The sequence below is a fragment of the Ipomoea nil genome, unplaced genomic scaffold (genome assembly GCF_001879475.1).
Source record: "Ipomoea nil cultivar Tokyo-kokei standard unplaced genomic scaffold, Asagao_1.1 scaffold0706, whole genome shotgun sequence".
NCBI lineage: Eukaryota > Viridiplantae > Streptophyta > Magnoliopsida > Solanales > Convolvulaceae > Ipomoea > Ipomoea nil.
The window spans coordinates 646,816-662,379 of NW_017617134.1; the positions used below are offsets into that span (position 1 = coordinate 646,816).

The following is a 15,564-nucleotide window of genomic DNA, read 5'->3' on the forward strand; positions in this document are numbered from 1 at the left end:
ATCAATCCGGAAGATTGAACATTGAACGTAAAATCCTGAAGATTAAGTCATAAAAGACTAACAATTGCGCACTATTTGCAACGAATAAATACATAAATATCATGTACTCTTTTCCTCACTAGTTTTCTCCCATTGGGTTTTCTAGTGTGGTTTTTAACGAGGCATGAGTATGATATAGTAATGACAATGAGGAAAAGTTGCAAAATAATTGCTTAAATAGACAAACCCAAAAATCCTGAAGATTATGCGGTTTGCGCCCTGAAGGCTTATGGTTGTACTCTTTTTCCCTTAACTAAGTTTTTCCCACAGGGTTTTCTTAAGTTAAGGTTTTTAATGAGGCGACCAAATACAATATATGTTTTTACATATATCATGTACTCTTTTCTTCAACTAGGTTTTTCCCATGTGGTTTTCCTAGTGAAGTTTTTAATGAGGCATGAATATATATTTTTTTATTGTACTCTTTTCTTGTCTAGGTTTTTCCCACCGGGTTTTTCTAGCAAGGTTTTAACGAGGCAAGGTCGTGGCCAAATAATGTCCAAGGGGGAGTGTTGTAAATAATATTAAGTGGACATTATTATAGTGTTTATAACACTTGTAACGGTCGGAGGATTATGACCACACTTATGGTTTCCGTTACAATTGTACATTATATATATGTGCTAATACCTTCTTGTATAGATGGAGTTTTGGATGCAAGATTAATAAAACTTCCTTGTCTCTTATCTTGTCTCTACTTTTCTTCTACTTTTCTTATTTTGTGCCACTTGCAACTGTATTCACCGGTTACCGGTTAGGAGCTAAATGGCCAACGGGCATAATCTCCCACAACTATTTGTAAAAGAAAGGAAATTAAATAAATATATATTCTTAACACATGATAGGTTCAGCCAATTTAGATAGACAATCAAAAAAAAAAATATTACTGTCATACAGTAAATGTTAAAAGAGTAAATATCAATTTTGGTCCCACGAGTATTAGCAAAATGATAGTTTTAGTTTACATGTTTAATTCCTACCAATTTTAGTCCATGACTATTGTTTTAGTATCAATTTTCATCCACGTCTATTATTTTAGTGTCAAAATTCATCACGGCGGTCACCCCTCCGTTTAAATAATATCAAAATTTAAAATTTTTCGTCTTTTTCAACTTAAGTTCCTAATTTGAGCATAAATAAAGAGATTTAAGCTCTAAGATCGATCTCAATTTGCAGTTCTCATCCTCATCCTACCTTAATTTGAGGAAGAGAACTGCAATTTGATATTGAGTTTAGGGCTTAAATTCATTTACTCATGCTCTGTTTGGAATCTTAATTTGAAAAGGATAAAAATATCCTTAAAATTTTCATATTTCGGCATGTCTTAAATTAAAGGTGACTGATTTGTGATGAATTTTGGCACTAAAATAATAATCATGGATGTAAATTGGTACTAAAATAATAATTGTGGATGAATATTAGTATAAATTAAACATGTGAACCAAAACTATCTTTTTACTAATACTCGTGAGACTAAAATTGGTATTTGCTCATGTTAAAATGTAAAATTAGAATGGAAAGTAGGTAAGGAAAAAATTGATTTATTAATTTTACTAAATATATGTAATAATATCTATGACATTACTGTATATAAGTATTTAATGGAAAATATTGAATTTTGGTACCAAAATTCAACACTGGGACCCACGACTATTCTTACCTATTGTCCATGGAACGTTGTTTAATTCTCTCACCAAAATTCAAAAAAAGCCAAGGCTCAAAGTCATCAGCAATTATACCATGGACCCAATGTGGACCCAGATCCAAAATACACAATTACCTACCGAAGTTAAAATATTTAGTATGTAAACTATAAATATTTAATATGTAAATTGTATATTTTTTTTACTAGGTCCACCTTATAAGTTGAACTCAGGTCCATGGAATAATTTGCTCAAAGTCATTATTTTTTTTTTGACTTAATTTTTTTTAAAAAAAATTATTATTAAGAACATTAAAACAAAATCAGTCTTCACCAGAATCACAGTTAACTAGAAAATGAATCATTTAGAAAATCTTTGTTGTGTTCACACTTTCTGAAACGGAAGATTCCTTCTTGTTGGTTTGCATATTTAATGCATTTCTGGAACTGCTTAGCTTTATCCCAACTTTAAAATTTCAATCTTTTCTCTCATTCTCTGCAACTCTGCATCAAAAACTTCACTCCCACTGCACTACCCCAAACTCCATAACTGCTCCAAAAATAAAAGAAGAGAGAGAGAGAGAGAGAGAAAGAGAGAGAGAGAGAGAGAGAGAGAGAGAAGGCAATGCCATACTCCGTACAAGAAAAACAAATCCCAGAGGCTTTGGATTCTTGGGTAATCAAAGCGTATCAAGGAAGCTAGTTTTCTGTCTCTGGGAAGAAAATGGCTGGTGGAGATTTTAACGTTCTGTGGGCTCAGTCAATGCCTTTTACCCTTCAAAAGGTGCTTTTTTTTTTTCTCCCCTAATTCTCTCTTTTTTTACACTGTTGATTGCTTTGACAATAATGATGGATGAGTTTGATTTTTCTTGAATTTTAGGGGACAAAGTTTATCCTTTTAACTAAGTGTGTGTGTGTGTTTATATAGATGCATCATATATGTGTGTTGGAGAACTTTTGTGGGTTTCTGGCTTTCTGAGGTTCACTTACTTTTTGCCATGGTTTCTAAAGTTCTTGAGGTCTGTGATTGGGAAATGGTGGTGTGCTGCTGAACTAAGAGTTTGTAAGTGGACAATGCTTGAATTTTCTGAATTGATTCTATGAGAGCTTTGATTCTGGATATAGAATATGGCATTTGGGGTTATGATAAATTTTAGGGATTCAAAACATTTGGTTTAGATGAACTTAGGTGTATAGAATTGCAGAATTATTTGTTTTTCTGTATAAGGAAGATTCTGCTACTTGAACTCAAGATGAAAGGGTAAAACTAGTTTGAAATTTGGCTTAGAGATCTTTCTTTATTTCTATAGATGGAGAGATTTAATTTCACTTTGTAGCAGTGTTTTTCTTGTTTTTTGGAACTAATATGCCTTGAACTAAGATCTGTTAAGGTTATAACGAATTCGCATAATTTAACTGACACTGTGATGTTACTATGTACTGTTTCTTATGATTTCTTAGTGATAAAAAATGTTCAGTGTGATGAGACAGGATGAGCATCAAACATTGGATTTACAAGTGGAAAGTTAGTTCTCGTCTGAGGTTGCAGAAGATGATGAAGTGTATTTGTTCCGGGGAGCAATTCCGATTAGATGAAATAATTCCATCATCGGAGTCCCTAGCAACTCGGGACTATTCAGCTTCAGCTAGCGGGTTTTCTTCACGAGCTGCTGGCGAGGCAGATACAAAGGCAGATGCCAGCAATATAGAAGAGGCCGAATCGTCACTTCGTGAGAGCGGGTTTTTGAATTATGAGGTTAGTACCCTATCTCACGAGTTCTTATGTATCTCTAGATGTTTGATTACCATCACAATTAATAAAAGAATAGTTTCACTCCCATGGACATAGGCACTCTGCCGAACCACATAAATCTTGTCTTTACTTTCTGCCATTATTATTGTTTCTTGTTCTTGTTAATCTCAAGCACATTTCAAATTCAGGAAGCCAGAGCCCTACTAGGACGGCTCGAGTATCAGAAGGGAAACTTAGAGGCTGCACTTCAAGTCTTTGAGGGAATAGATATTGCTGCGGTTATTCCAAAAATTAAGATTTCCCTTGCAAGAAGATCCGAGCCGCCCAGACGTAATTCACAAAGTGATGCCACCCCGCCAATGTCTATGCACGCTGTAAGCTTGCTCGTTGAGGCTATGTTACTCAAAACGAAGTCATTGCAAGCTCTAGGGCGATTCCCAGGTAGTTACTCGCCTTCTTAACTCTCAGGTATGCATTTATTTCCAGTAGTATCCTAAGCTTTCTCCCCGTGTGTCCTAGCAGAAGCTGCTCAGACGTGTAAAACAATATTGGATACCGTTGAATCTGCATTGCCCGATAGTCTGCCTGAAAACGTTGCTAATGATTGCAAATTGTTAGATACTTTAAACAAAGCTGTCGAGTTGCTTCCCGAGCTTTGGAAACATGCCTTTGCTCCCCAAGAAGTGATTTTGGCGTATAGAAGGGCGCTACTTTATAATTGGAATCTCGATGTAGAAATCAGAAGTAAAATGGAAATGGAATTTGCCGAGTTTCTTCTCTACAGTGGTACAGATGCGATTGCTCCAAATCTCCGGTCACAGTCAGAGGGTTCGTTTATACCGATGAACAATATAGAAGAGGCTGTTCTTTTGCTTCTAGTTCTTCTCAAAAGATCGATCCTCAAACCGACGGGACGTGAGCCATCTATCTTGGATCACTTATACTTTGCATTATCGATAGCGGGTGAGCTTCGAGAACTTGCCTGTCATGTCGAAGAGTTGCCCCCGGGTATCGTTGGAGGGAAACAAAAATTCACTACTTTGTCTCTATGTTATTACGGAGAAGGTGACAATGCGGTCTCGTTGAATCTGTTGAGGAACTTGTTGAATAATAGAGAGAACGAGAACTGCATCCTCGAGTTACTATTTGCTTCAAAGATTTGTAAAGAAAACACCAATTGCCTCGCTGAAGGGATACAATATGCTCGAAAAGCGCTTCCCAAACTCGAGGGAAAATGTGACCGGATGGCTAGTGTTGCTAGCTGCTTACTCGGTCTCTCGTTATCTGCTCAATCTCGCATCGTTTCATCGGATTCAATAAGGACCTTGAGACAGTCTGAAGCACTCGAGGCCCTCGAAACTGCCCAAAACTTGACCCGAGGACGGGATCCCAATGTGCTTTTTTATCTGAGTCTGGAGAACGCAGAGCAGAGAAAGTTGGACGCTGCACTTTACTATGCGAAGGAACTGCTAAGGTTGGAGGCTGGGTCGAGTATTAAAGGATGGATTCTTCTCGCTCGGATATTGTCTGCTCAAAAGAGTTACGTAGATGCTGAGAACATAATCAACGCTGCTCTCGACGAAACGGGGAAGTGGGATCAAGGAAAACTACTGCGAACCAAGGCTAAACTGCAAATTGCCCAGGGAAATTTGAAGGGGGCTATAGAAACATACACCCATATTCTTGCCGTTCTTCAAGTTAAAAGAAAAAGCTTTAGAGCTCAGAAAAAGCTAACCCAGGTATGACATTGTTAAGAGTCCACATTGATAAAATAGAGAGAACATATGGGTTTATAAGGCCATAAGTTAGACTAGCTAATTGGTTGGGTTCAATGGTTTAGCTCATGTGCATTATAGCCCAATTAAATGACTCTATCCCAATCTCAGTTTATATAACATGGTATCAAAGCCTGTTCGGTCCATGGGTGGTTGTAATCTTCCTATTCCACTATGTTAGCTTATGCTTTTATCTGCATTTATTTCACTTGTTTCTAGACAGTCAAATAGTGTTCTTGATTCTTTAGCTAGTGGACTTGATCTTTTGCTTCTTATTCTTAATCAACCTCCATGCTCGCTATTTTTCTTATTTTGACCCACAGAAAATGAGCAACACCGATAGAAGTTTAGAAGTGGAAACATGGCATGACTTAGCTAATGTATATACAAACCTGTCACAGTGGCGGGATGCAGAGCTTTGTCTTTCGAAATCACAGGCTATCGCTCCTCATTCTGCTTCGAGATTGCACTGCACAGGTATATTTCACTTCTCCCATGTTCTCGTGCATGTTTTTTACTGCAAGAATGTTGTTCTGTTACCTTGGTGATTTATAGATGTTCTTGCCATTTCTCATATGGAAAGTTCTCTATTACGAGACTTCTTGTTAGTTGTTAATCTGAAGGCGCGTTTCTTGGTTACATTGCTAGGTTTACTCTACCAATCTCGGGGCCAAAACAAGGAAGCTCTGAGATTGTTTGGGAATGCTTTGGACATTGAACCCGACTATGTTCCAAGTCTAGTATCCACCGCCATTGTTCTCAAACAGCTCGGTTGCCAATCAATGCCTGTCGTGAAAAGCTTTTTAACTGAAGCGTTACGCCTTGACAGAACAAACACTTGTGCATGGTACAATCTCGGGTTGTTTTACAAGGATGAAAATGGCGCGTCTGCACTGGAAGCTGCAGAGTGTTTCGAGGCTGCCACTCTTCTCCAAGAATCTGCTCCGGTTGAGCCCTTCAGATGATGCAATTCCCAAACCGCGTTTATGCAGGCATTCAATCGAAACTTTTACAATCCTTGCAGATTATGCATATTATCCTTTCCTTTTTGGCAGTTTTATAGTTCAAAAATAGGACTGTTATACAAGATGTATTTATGTTCTTCATAGATTATAGTAGCTTGAGGAACAAATACTTGGAAGATGCAACTGTGTTCATGTTTTGCTCTATTTTTGTATATAAGAATTATTAAGGTTTCCACCATTTTCTTGAATTCTTGTTGGTACATAAGTTCAACACCAAAACCTGAATGATGTAATTGCATGGAAGGGATTCATCCATCCTTAACCAAAGGTCAAGAGCTCGATCCTTGACTTTGGATATGGAGCAACCTTAAATCTCCAAACCAGCTGTCCCAACCCAAAAAAAGTGCCTACAATTCAGCAAGGGGATTAGTCACTATGTCCGACAGTGAAAACCCTGGGTATACCCAAAAAAGTTCCTTAAACCTCCAGGCCAGCTGTCCCCACCCAAAAGAAGTGCTTACAATTCAGCGAGGAGATTAGTCACTGTATCGGATGGTGAAAACCCTGGGTATACCCAAAAAAGTTAAAAAGACTGAATATCAAATAAATTGCCACTGGAAAAATTTGTAAATTGTATTCAATTGCTTAGGAAATAAGAATTTATGCAAAGGAAAATGAAAGAGCCATCCCATTTGCATTTGGTTCCTATGTCAGGCTGGATTTTGTACAGTAAGTTAGTTCAAACCCAGACTAAAACCAACACACTGCCGCCATATATTCTGTAATGAGTAGAGTGAGGTTAAAATAAAGCATCTAATTTCAGTAGCTACTCCCAAGCATATTACAACTGTGTTCATCCCTCCCAGCCTCTAAGACTGCAGGTGACTGAGAGCAAAACCAATGGAATTCACAAAAATCGCCTACCTGCAAAACTTCTTCAGGTACAGATCGTGCGGGACGTATTCCACGCTCACAATTCGATCGTCAAAGACTCGACCATGTAAACAATGTGCAGCCATGCTTGAAGCTTCTGCTCTTGTATACTCTATTAGAACACAGCCGGGCTCAAAGATATGGTCGAGATTATGATCCGTTTCCTTTATTTCTTTGTCTGCAGGAGGAGCATCCGAATCCTTTTTCAAGGATGATTCCAATTCATCAGAAGAAGCCTCTAACTTCCCGTCGTATTCATTTGATTTAAAATCATTTGCAGCACTCGTACTATCAACTCTATTAATGATTTCCACTTGATCCTTAGCGGCATTGCCAGAAATGACCAGGGAATTTTCACGGGAGTTTAGCTCTGAAACAGAGTCATTACTATGATCAGCCGCTAGTTCAAGGCATTCTGCAGGTTTATCCTGAATAGGATTGTCACCAAGCTTACTGGCATCTCCATCTTCCACAGAACCGTGTGAAGGTTCGGTTATGCCTGCTTTATCATCACATGACCTCTTGCTCGAATGTGCTTTCATGGGCTCTTCATTAGTCTTGAGAGGTGGCAATCTGCCAGCTTCTTCTAACTCAAAATGAGTACTTTCTTGAAATGATTCTACTCGATCAGTCTTGTGATCATTCTTGGTAAGAGTTCCATTGCCTATTGCTTCAACAGTTTCCAATGTGGGGGGGCATTTGCTCTGCTGCTTTGTGACATTAATAGATTTCACAGTACCAAACCTGTGGAATCATCAGCCAAATTATTACTATTTAAGAAAGACGGGAAAAACACAAATGATGGAATAATCTAGAAGATGATTTAGAAATGTGGACCTGGCACATTCTAGCCTAATATCTTCCATCATTTCTTCAAGTTCTTGTTCTGACAATCCCATAGGATCAAACTGTGTATGAGGTAAAAAGCAATACTAATCAAATCAACAAAAAGCTGTCTAATGCTCGCTAAGAAACAGTAGTACAAGAAAAAAAGTAGAGAAGTCTTCAGACAAAAAAGACAGACGACTAAACAAGTATTACCACATTTTTCAGCTTCAGTACTTCCGTGGGACTTTCCAAAAGTGGCTTTGCATGCTCTGGAATCCCATAGTAAGGACGATTCTCAACATTTCCCTAAAGTGTATACATCTTGGTTAATAACAAGGGGATGGGAATGTTAAGTAGGAGAAAAAATCCCAAATTTTTATCTGAAAGTGAGAATTGTGGAAACACAGTACCACAAGTGAAGCATCTGGAATAGCTTGAACAACTGTTAGTACTTTTCCACCCAATTTCATTCCATTAAGACCAGCACAAGCTTTAGCAGTAACTGAATGGTCAACATACTGAAACAGGTAGAATAAAGAGCTCCATCATGAAAGTAAAATAAAGTTTGAGAATGTGAAACAATCAAGGTGCAAAAGGTCTGAACTCTGAAGGAAGCTACTAAACTTTCATTTTAGAAAAGCAACAGAACCATTCTCACAAAAAATTAAGGCGGCTTAAAGGATAGAAATCAAATATTAATCCACTTTCACGCTCGCATTAACAGAAAGTGCTCCTCTAAGCAACCAGGTGAAGATAATGAAAGTAAGGATGCATCCTGTTTTTATATTTGCAAAACAAACTGCAATTATACCCTGGCTTATATTTTTGCATCACTTTTAAAACGCCCTGTCCCCCAGAGTGGGATCATGAACTGAAGAGAAATTCAGAGACTTCGTGTGCATTATCAAACACTTTAATATACCCTCCCTTTCAGCTCATAGAGACTTCTCTAAGTGTGCACTAGCAAATACTTTAATATACCCCCCTTTCAGCTCATACTTATCAAACAAGATAAAGTTTTTCCTTCCACTCCAGGCTTACTTCCCATGTTCCTCCTCTAGAATGATATGTCCTAACTGCAGTTGATTCTTCTAGCCCTGTTCTTAATCCAACATGAAATTTCACCCAAACCACAATAATGGTTATTTATTTATTTGGCTCCTTCTAGCTTAACCTTGTAATATATGCATTCCTATTAAAGGGCGAGCTTTACATGACAATATGACATTGACATCACGACACTACAACACAAATTTGTCCTAATATACTCATATCACCCTTCAACTTTGTGATGTGCTTACTGCAAATCCAGAGCAAGAAGTCCATACTGTCATTTGCAAGGAAATGACAAATTATATCCAGCTCCCACAATAAAACCAATTCTAAATTATCCAACTCTTTCTCAGGTAGCAATCAAGGAGTAAGAAAGTAGAAATAATCAACTATATAAAATTATAAATAAATAAAGAATAAAGATACCTCAAGAAAAGCACATGGTTCATTAAGATCTCCATTCAACACAAAGCGGTATGCTTTCAGATGTCCAAAGGCTTTAGCAATCTCCATAAGCTGTAAAAGCAGCATAAGAACAATGAGATAGGGAAAATTGAAATTACAAATACCATTTACATAACAACTTTTAAATTAACATTAACATTCTGTTACCATTTCAGATGAAATGACTTCTGAGATTCCACCTATAAAAATCTACAATATGAAAGAAAAATTGTTAGAATACATAAAGGATAAAGGGATTACCAAATGGAAAAATGGAGAACCTTCAAAACAATGTTCAACAAACATATTCTAAAGAATACCTTAATAACATCAGGAACATAAGAAGTATCAAGTGTCAAAGGAATAGGCACTTGTTTGGCCTACAGATTACTGGAGCTAGGCCAATCAGGAAATTTTTTCAAAGTCCTTTTTAGAGTAGATAAAAGGCAATGCTAAAGTTTGAGGCTTATTTGAAAAGGTCATTTTTTAGAAGAGGAAGCTGTTAAAAGAACTTTTCCAAAATTACCATCTTACATGCAAAAAGAGTTTTTAAAAATGATTCTTTTCGAAAGATCTTTTAGCCTCTTATCTACTGGGCCAAACATGAACTTAGATTTGAAGAGAAGACAACAAACACTGGAGTTGAGGCTACAGATGAAGTAAGGCATATGCAATGTGCAAAGCCATGTAAGAGATGCAATCTTGGAAGTTTATAATTAGAAGTTTAAGACTTGCAAATACAGGTCATGTAATGTCTCCTATGAATGTAGTTGTTCCCTGACTTTAGGTTTCTGCTGTGATCCAGTTGCTTACAGTCATCCATACCTTCAGAGAGCAACAAATTATATTCAGCAATTATAAAGGCCCATACCTTATGAGGTGAATCCATTACAGCATCACTTATCCTATCAACTGCAGCCACTGAATTTTCTGCAACACCAGTCTGCATGAAAATAGCAACTGTCTGAAAACCTGCTACATAAATAGTAACCACAACAAACCTCAGAACTTGCATATTAGTAAAACACAGAGGTTAACTCCACATGTAAGAGGCTCAAAGCCCTAAATCACAGATCAGACTAATATGTTCAAGTTGAAATCACATAGAAGATGATTAGCATATAAAATCTTGTTTGTGACATTTTAACTATTCAAGTCACTTGAAATTTGAAAAATATTTAAGATGCTTAAAGCATAGCTTAAGTTCATATATAATGGCCCTTGAAAATTGAGATGGACAATAGGAAAACATAAAATAAAGCAAACAACTTGTCTCTATCATCAAGTTCTAAGCAGTCTACATTTGCTTTACCCTCCAGAAAATAGGAACTAGAAAGTAATTGCGGCAAACATTTATACAAGCACTTGAAATCACTAATGAAGAACATCAAATTCTCATTAATCCTATTGAATATAAAAGAATGTAGTTCACAGACAGAAGTTATAAAGACATTGGTTGCCACAATTCTTACTCCCACTTCAACAAAATCTTTAGGACGCCTGATCTTAAGAATTGAGCCACAGAAGGATCTCCCATCAAAGAAAAGTGCAGCAGAAGCATCCTCAGGTGTCAAAAATTCTAGGAGAGCTTGGGCTTTCTCCTTGTGTATCTGCAGCAAATAACAATAGATTGCATCATATCTGCTAATGGTATTATAAACATACAAACAACAGAACAAAATATACATACCATACAGCTAATACAGGGCTGTGTTCCTTGAATACGGTTGACACCTGAGGACAGCAGAAATTTATTGATGCATTCCATAACATCTTTATCAGATGCTGAATTTGGCAAGTTTTCTACATAAAGCGTTCTCATAGGCCGCGTTGCTTGTGTTAGCTGGATTGATTCAACAGCATGCACTAATGGAGGATAACTATTTTGGAAAAACACAGCAGGTTTTGTTGCAAACAGACTGCCAGGAGCCACTACAAATGACTCGAGCGTGCTCAATGATACTGACTGTGAAGAAGATGGCACACTAGAAAGAACAGGAGCAGGAATATTTTTCTCTGTTGCTGCAGGTGGGAGATCCCAGCCTGCAATTCTCCTTTCTGGAGAGCGGCTAGTTGGAGATGGAGTTTTAGCAGCAGCTTCTGATTTCCTCTTTCTTGGTGAATAGCCACCAAGCCCACTTGCTGCCCCTGAATGCCGCTTATAATGACCAGTTTCACCATTGTTGGATATCCTCTTCTTATCAAAATCAGAATTTGATCTTCCAGATTTATCTTTTGCAGAATGTGAGTAGGATTCAGTACGATCTCTGACATCATGTGATGAATGCTTGTGTGCCTTTGGAGAAGGTGAGCGGGACTTTCTATGACTTTCTTTATCACGCTCTTTGCTCCTTGATCGTCTTCTTTTTGGCCTTAAATCTTCATGATGGGATCGCTTTGAATCCTTCTTTTCTGGAAACTCAGAAATTCTTAGTTTTGATGATGAATCATGTTTTTTATCAGCATTCCTGTCCTTAGCTTTCTCTTCATCTTCATGTTGGTGTTTTCTTTTGGTTTCTTTTTTGGATTTTTCTTTGTTTTTGTCTTTATACCTATTTGTACTTGAATAATTTCTTGAATGTCTCTTCTCAGATTCATCCTCAGAAGCATTACTTGGCAATTCATCATTTGTTCTCTTCCTGTACACCTGTCTGCTGTCCTTATCATGATGTTTTTCTTTTCTTTCCTTCTCATATATTTTACTACCTTTGTCAGTCAATATGTCCTTCCTGGCCAAATCATTTACATGTCTGTTACCATGTTTATTTTTGGAACCATCATTAGACTTATCATCCTTTCTCCTCCCACCATGAGGAGCTCTATCCATTTTATATCCACTTATATTCTTGCCACTTGTATCATTGCTAACTGCCTCCTCCCGTTTGGTTTCTGGCTCTCTAATTTCTTTTTTCTTGAACCTTGCAACTTTCCTTGCCTTATCATCACCTTCTTCCCTTCTGGAAGTTAACTGAGAATCCTTTGAATTATGCCTCACACTACTTGGTATGGAAACATCACAATACCTGTCAGATCCCAAACTATCAAAAGTCCTGTTGACAGAGTTTTCTTTATCTAATACAACAGCAGCACCTACAGAACTATCCTTGATTTCCTCAATATCTTTCTTGTTTTTCCGTCTAAGCATAATTTCAGCACATGTGAAAGGTCTTGTCCTAGCTGAAGTTCCCTCCTCGCTTTTGCTCTGAGAAGATGCATTATTGCTTGCATTCATCTCTTTTCCCAAACTGGATCTGCCCACAACTCTCAGTTTAAACAATCGGAATTAAAAGCTTCCAATATCTTAATCCAGTTGTACAACATTTAAAATGAAACAACTCCAGAAGAACTCCATACGGTAGTGATGGCAGAAGCTAAAACTCCACTAAAACTCTTTCGTAGAAATAAATAGCTGCATCCAAGAAAAAAGATACAAGTTTGCTATAGTCATCAACTTATTGATAACTGATAAGTCAAAACAAGTGAGCATCAGTTCTAAAGTAATATTTAACTTCATATGTAATAAGATTTCAAAGCAATAAGCACTGTGATCCAGCATTAGAAAGTTGGAATTAACACGCTTAAGTGATCTATTTTCCAATCATCTACTACTGCAAAAAAAGATCCTTCTACATTCTACAGAGCAAATTTCCATTGCCAACTAAGAAATACTAAATCCAGGGCATGACAACCCAATAAAAGCAGCACTACAATGTCTCACTTTTGGTAAATAAAAAGATTCTTACTGTTTTTGCCATTACTAAATCCAGTGCATGTTAACAATTTCTTGAAGCATAAATTCCCACAAGTACATTTAGCTGAAAGAAAATCCAAATAATTTTCAGCCTCTGCTTCCCAATTTTCAATAAAAGTTTCGTGTCGACAATTTCATAGAAACAAGGATTTTTAGTACTGTTAGTGCCACTTGAAAAACACAAGTACGCAACAATTCAATTACTCTCTTCACCAATCTGAGCCAGTTTTACTTTTCATTCAGTTGTTTTCTCAATTAACTTTCTAGTTAGCCTTGTTCGGAAGAAATTCGTCGCCCCCTTTTTCCTCCTCCTCTTCACGAAACTGCTTCCAAAAACATTTAAAAACAAAAAAAAAAAAACAAAAAAAAAAAACAAAAATAATAATTTCAGCGCCACCACAGTCTCCTAAACTGCCTCACAACCATACCTTTCGGTTTGACTGCAACATGGCTCCGCTATTGCCGAACACTCAAGCCTAGTAAAGGCAGCGAGCTCTCACATCTCCCTCCATTAAAAATGAACTAGGAAAAAATAAATTAAATAAACTCAAAAATTACCGGAGAAAATAGTTGCGTCTCCTTCAATCTTCTTCGTGAGCCTTATTTTGTTCCACCATTCAGAAGCGCAGAAAGAAAGGCAATATTTTGAGGCGGAGAGAGAGAAGAAACGACGGCCGGAGGTGAGAACTGGAATCAACTGAGATTAATGAATTAGGGCTTTCTATTTTGCTTTTACCATTTGGGAAGTTAAAATGACTAGAATAGGCTTCTTTTCTCTCAAATCTCGCACTTGATAAGTAATTTTACAATCTATAAAATTGCAGGGCTCTGAGAGGGCACGATGTGAAAAGAAAAAAGATAAGCGTGCAATGGTAAATTCATATGCAAAATGTTCAAAGTAAAACCAAGAAAGGAAACGATTCTACTTAAAAAATTTAAAAATTTAAAAACAAAAAATAATAATAATGTAGTAACTAAAATACCCCATTTCTATAATGTGATTTTACAATTTATAAAATTGAATGTAAACATTCTACAATTACTGTAACGGGACAAGTAGCTTGTATCTTAATAACATCTTTGCGACTTTCCCAAATGTGAAGTCATACGTTTGAAATGACAACAACAACAACAAAAAAAAAAAAAAAAAAAAACAAAAGAATATATTACCAAGCTTGGATGCATAATCAGGGTAGACCACACCACCAACCTGGTTTCGAGGGGCAAATTAGTGAGAATTTGCGTGGAGATTGACATCACCAAGTCACTCATCTCAAAGTTCAAGCTGCAGGACAGGATTTGGAGCGTTGTCTACGAAGGTATCCATTTAGTTTGCTTCTCGTGTGGGATGTATGAGCATATGCAGGAGTCTTGCACAGCGTTACGCAAGGGCGATGTGAAGGATCTGCCTGAACAACACGATGACGAAGAAGGCTGTGATCAACGAAGGATTGTAGGTACTGCAACTGGTAGCATGGCTGTCAAGGGGGCTAATAGCTTCAAGGAACCTTATGGTCCTTGGATGATAGCGACACGGAGGTAACGAAAAGCAAGTTGCTAGGTTCACGGGCCAATGGCGGTCGATAAAGAACGATGGACAAAGGGGAATCTCTGGCAACGGCAGGACTGGAACTGGAGTATCTTGGTCCAGGTTTGCAGCTTTAGGAAATGACGAAATGCTGGATGGCCATACAGAGGAAGAGATCAATGCGGAGCTGGCATCGGGGTGACGGTGACCAATCTAAAGGAGGACGTAACGAGCATTCTCGCCATAGTCCACCGCCGGTCAATGTAGGACGACGTTCCAGACAGCCTAATGTTATTGCAAATGAGAAACAAATATTTTAAATTTTGGGTGACATGTTAAAAACATGTAAATTGGACTAATTGTATGAAATTGATTAGTTTAGGGACCCAATTGCATATTTTTTTGAGTTCAATGATTTAGGGTCCGTTTGGAAAGCAGGAAAATGACTTTTGGAAAATGAGTCATTTTCCGAAAAATATTTTCCTTTCTAGTGTTTGGTTGTATTCTGGAAAACTGTCTTGATGTGTTTGGTTCGTTTTCTGGAAAATGAGTAAAATTATTTTTAATTTTAAATATTTAGAATAATAATAATTTTATTATTATTATTATTATTATTATTATTATTATTATTATTATTATTATTATTATTATTATTATTATTATTATTATTAAACTCCATAAGTAAGGTTGCTACAGTTTGGGCCACAAATTTAAAGATTAATTTCTAGATTTTTATCATGTTCTCTTCCACTGCTGCAAAGTGCAAACCCATTCATCCCCAATTTTCGGTGGCTTCCACTACCTTTCATGGCGGCAACCACCATATTCTCTTGTATCAATTCCATGGTTGGTC

The 15,564-nt window shown here is 37.1% G+C and overlaps 2 protein-coding genes across 8 annotated transcripts; one reads left to right on the plus strand and one right to left on the minus strand.

The window, feature by feature from the left end:
- Window positions 1-2,034: 2,034 nt before the first annotated feature.
- Window positions 2,035-6,422, plus strand: LOC109176455 (tetratricopeptide repeat protein 7B-like). Of its 4 annotated transcripts, none has more exons than XM_019325891.1 (6): window positions 2,035-2,465; window positions 3,173-3,437; window positions 3,623-3,875; window positions 3,957-5,173; window positions 5,533-5,686; window positions 5,858-6,422. In XM_019325891.1, exons 2-6 carry the CDS (start codon window positions 3,174-3,176, stop codon window positions 6,172-6,174), a joined length of 2,205 nt encoding a protein of 734 aa, XP_019181436.1. In that variant the 5' UTR covers window positions 2,035-2,465; window position 3,173; the 3' UTR covers window positions 6,175-6,422. The 4 variants fall into 4 exon arrangements, with proteins under 4 accessions (XP_019181436.1, XP_019181434.1, XP_019181435.1 ...); XM_019325889.1 differs by having other exon boundaries at window positions 2,036-2,465; window positions 3,160-3,437; XM_019325890.1 differs by lacking the exon at window positions 2,035-2,465 and adding an exon at window positions 2,525-2,744 and having other exon boundaries at window positions 3,160-3,437.
- Window positions 6,423-6,795: 373 nt separating this feature from the next.
- On the minus strand, window positions 6,796-13,901 carry LOC109176453. Of its 4 annotated transcripts, none has more exons than XM_019325886.1 (11): window positions 13,742-13,901; window positions 11,123-12,841; window positions 10,905-11,042; window positions 10,304-10,375; window positions 9,601-9,642; window positions 9,415-9,504; window positions 8,346-8,453; window positions 8,149-8,241; window positions 7,945-8,015; window positions 7,634-7,851; window positions 6,796-7,582 (listed from the first exon to the last, which is right to left on the minus strand). In XM_019325886.1, exons 2-11 carry the CDS (start codon window positions 12,662-12,664, stop codon window positions 7,095-7,097), a joined length of 2,862 nt encoding a protein of 953 aa, XP_019181431.1. In that variant the 5' UTR covers window positions 12,665-12,841; window positions 13,742-13,901; the 3' UTR covers window positions 6,796-7,094. The 4 variants fall into 4 exon arrangements, with proteins under 4 accessions (XP_019181431.1, XP_019181430.1, XP_019181428.1 ...); XM_019325885.1 differs by having other exon boundaries at window positions 6,796-7,440; window positions 7,483-7,851; XM_019325883.1 differs by having other exon boundaries at window positions 6,796-7,851.
- Window positions 13,902-15,564: the final 1,663 nt, after the last annotated feature.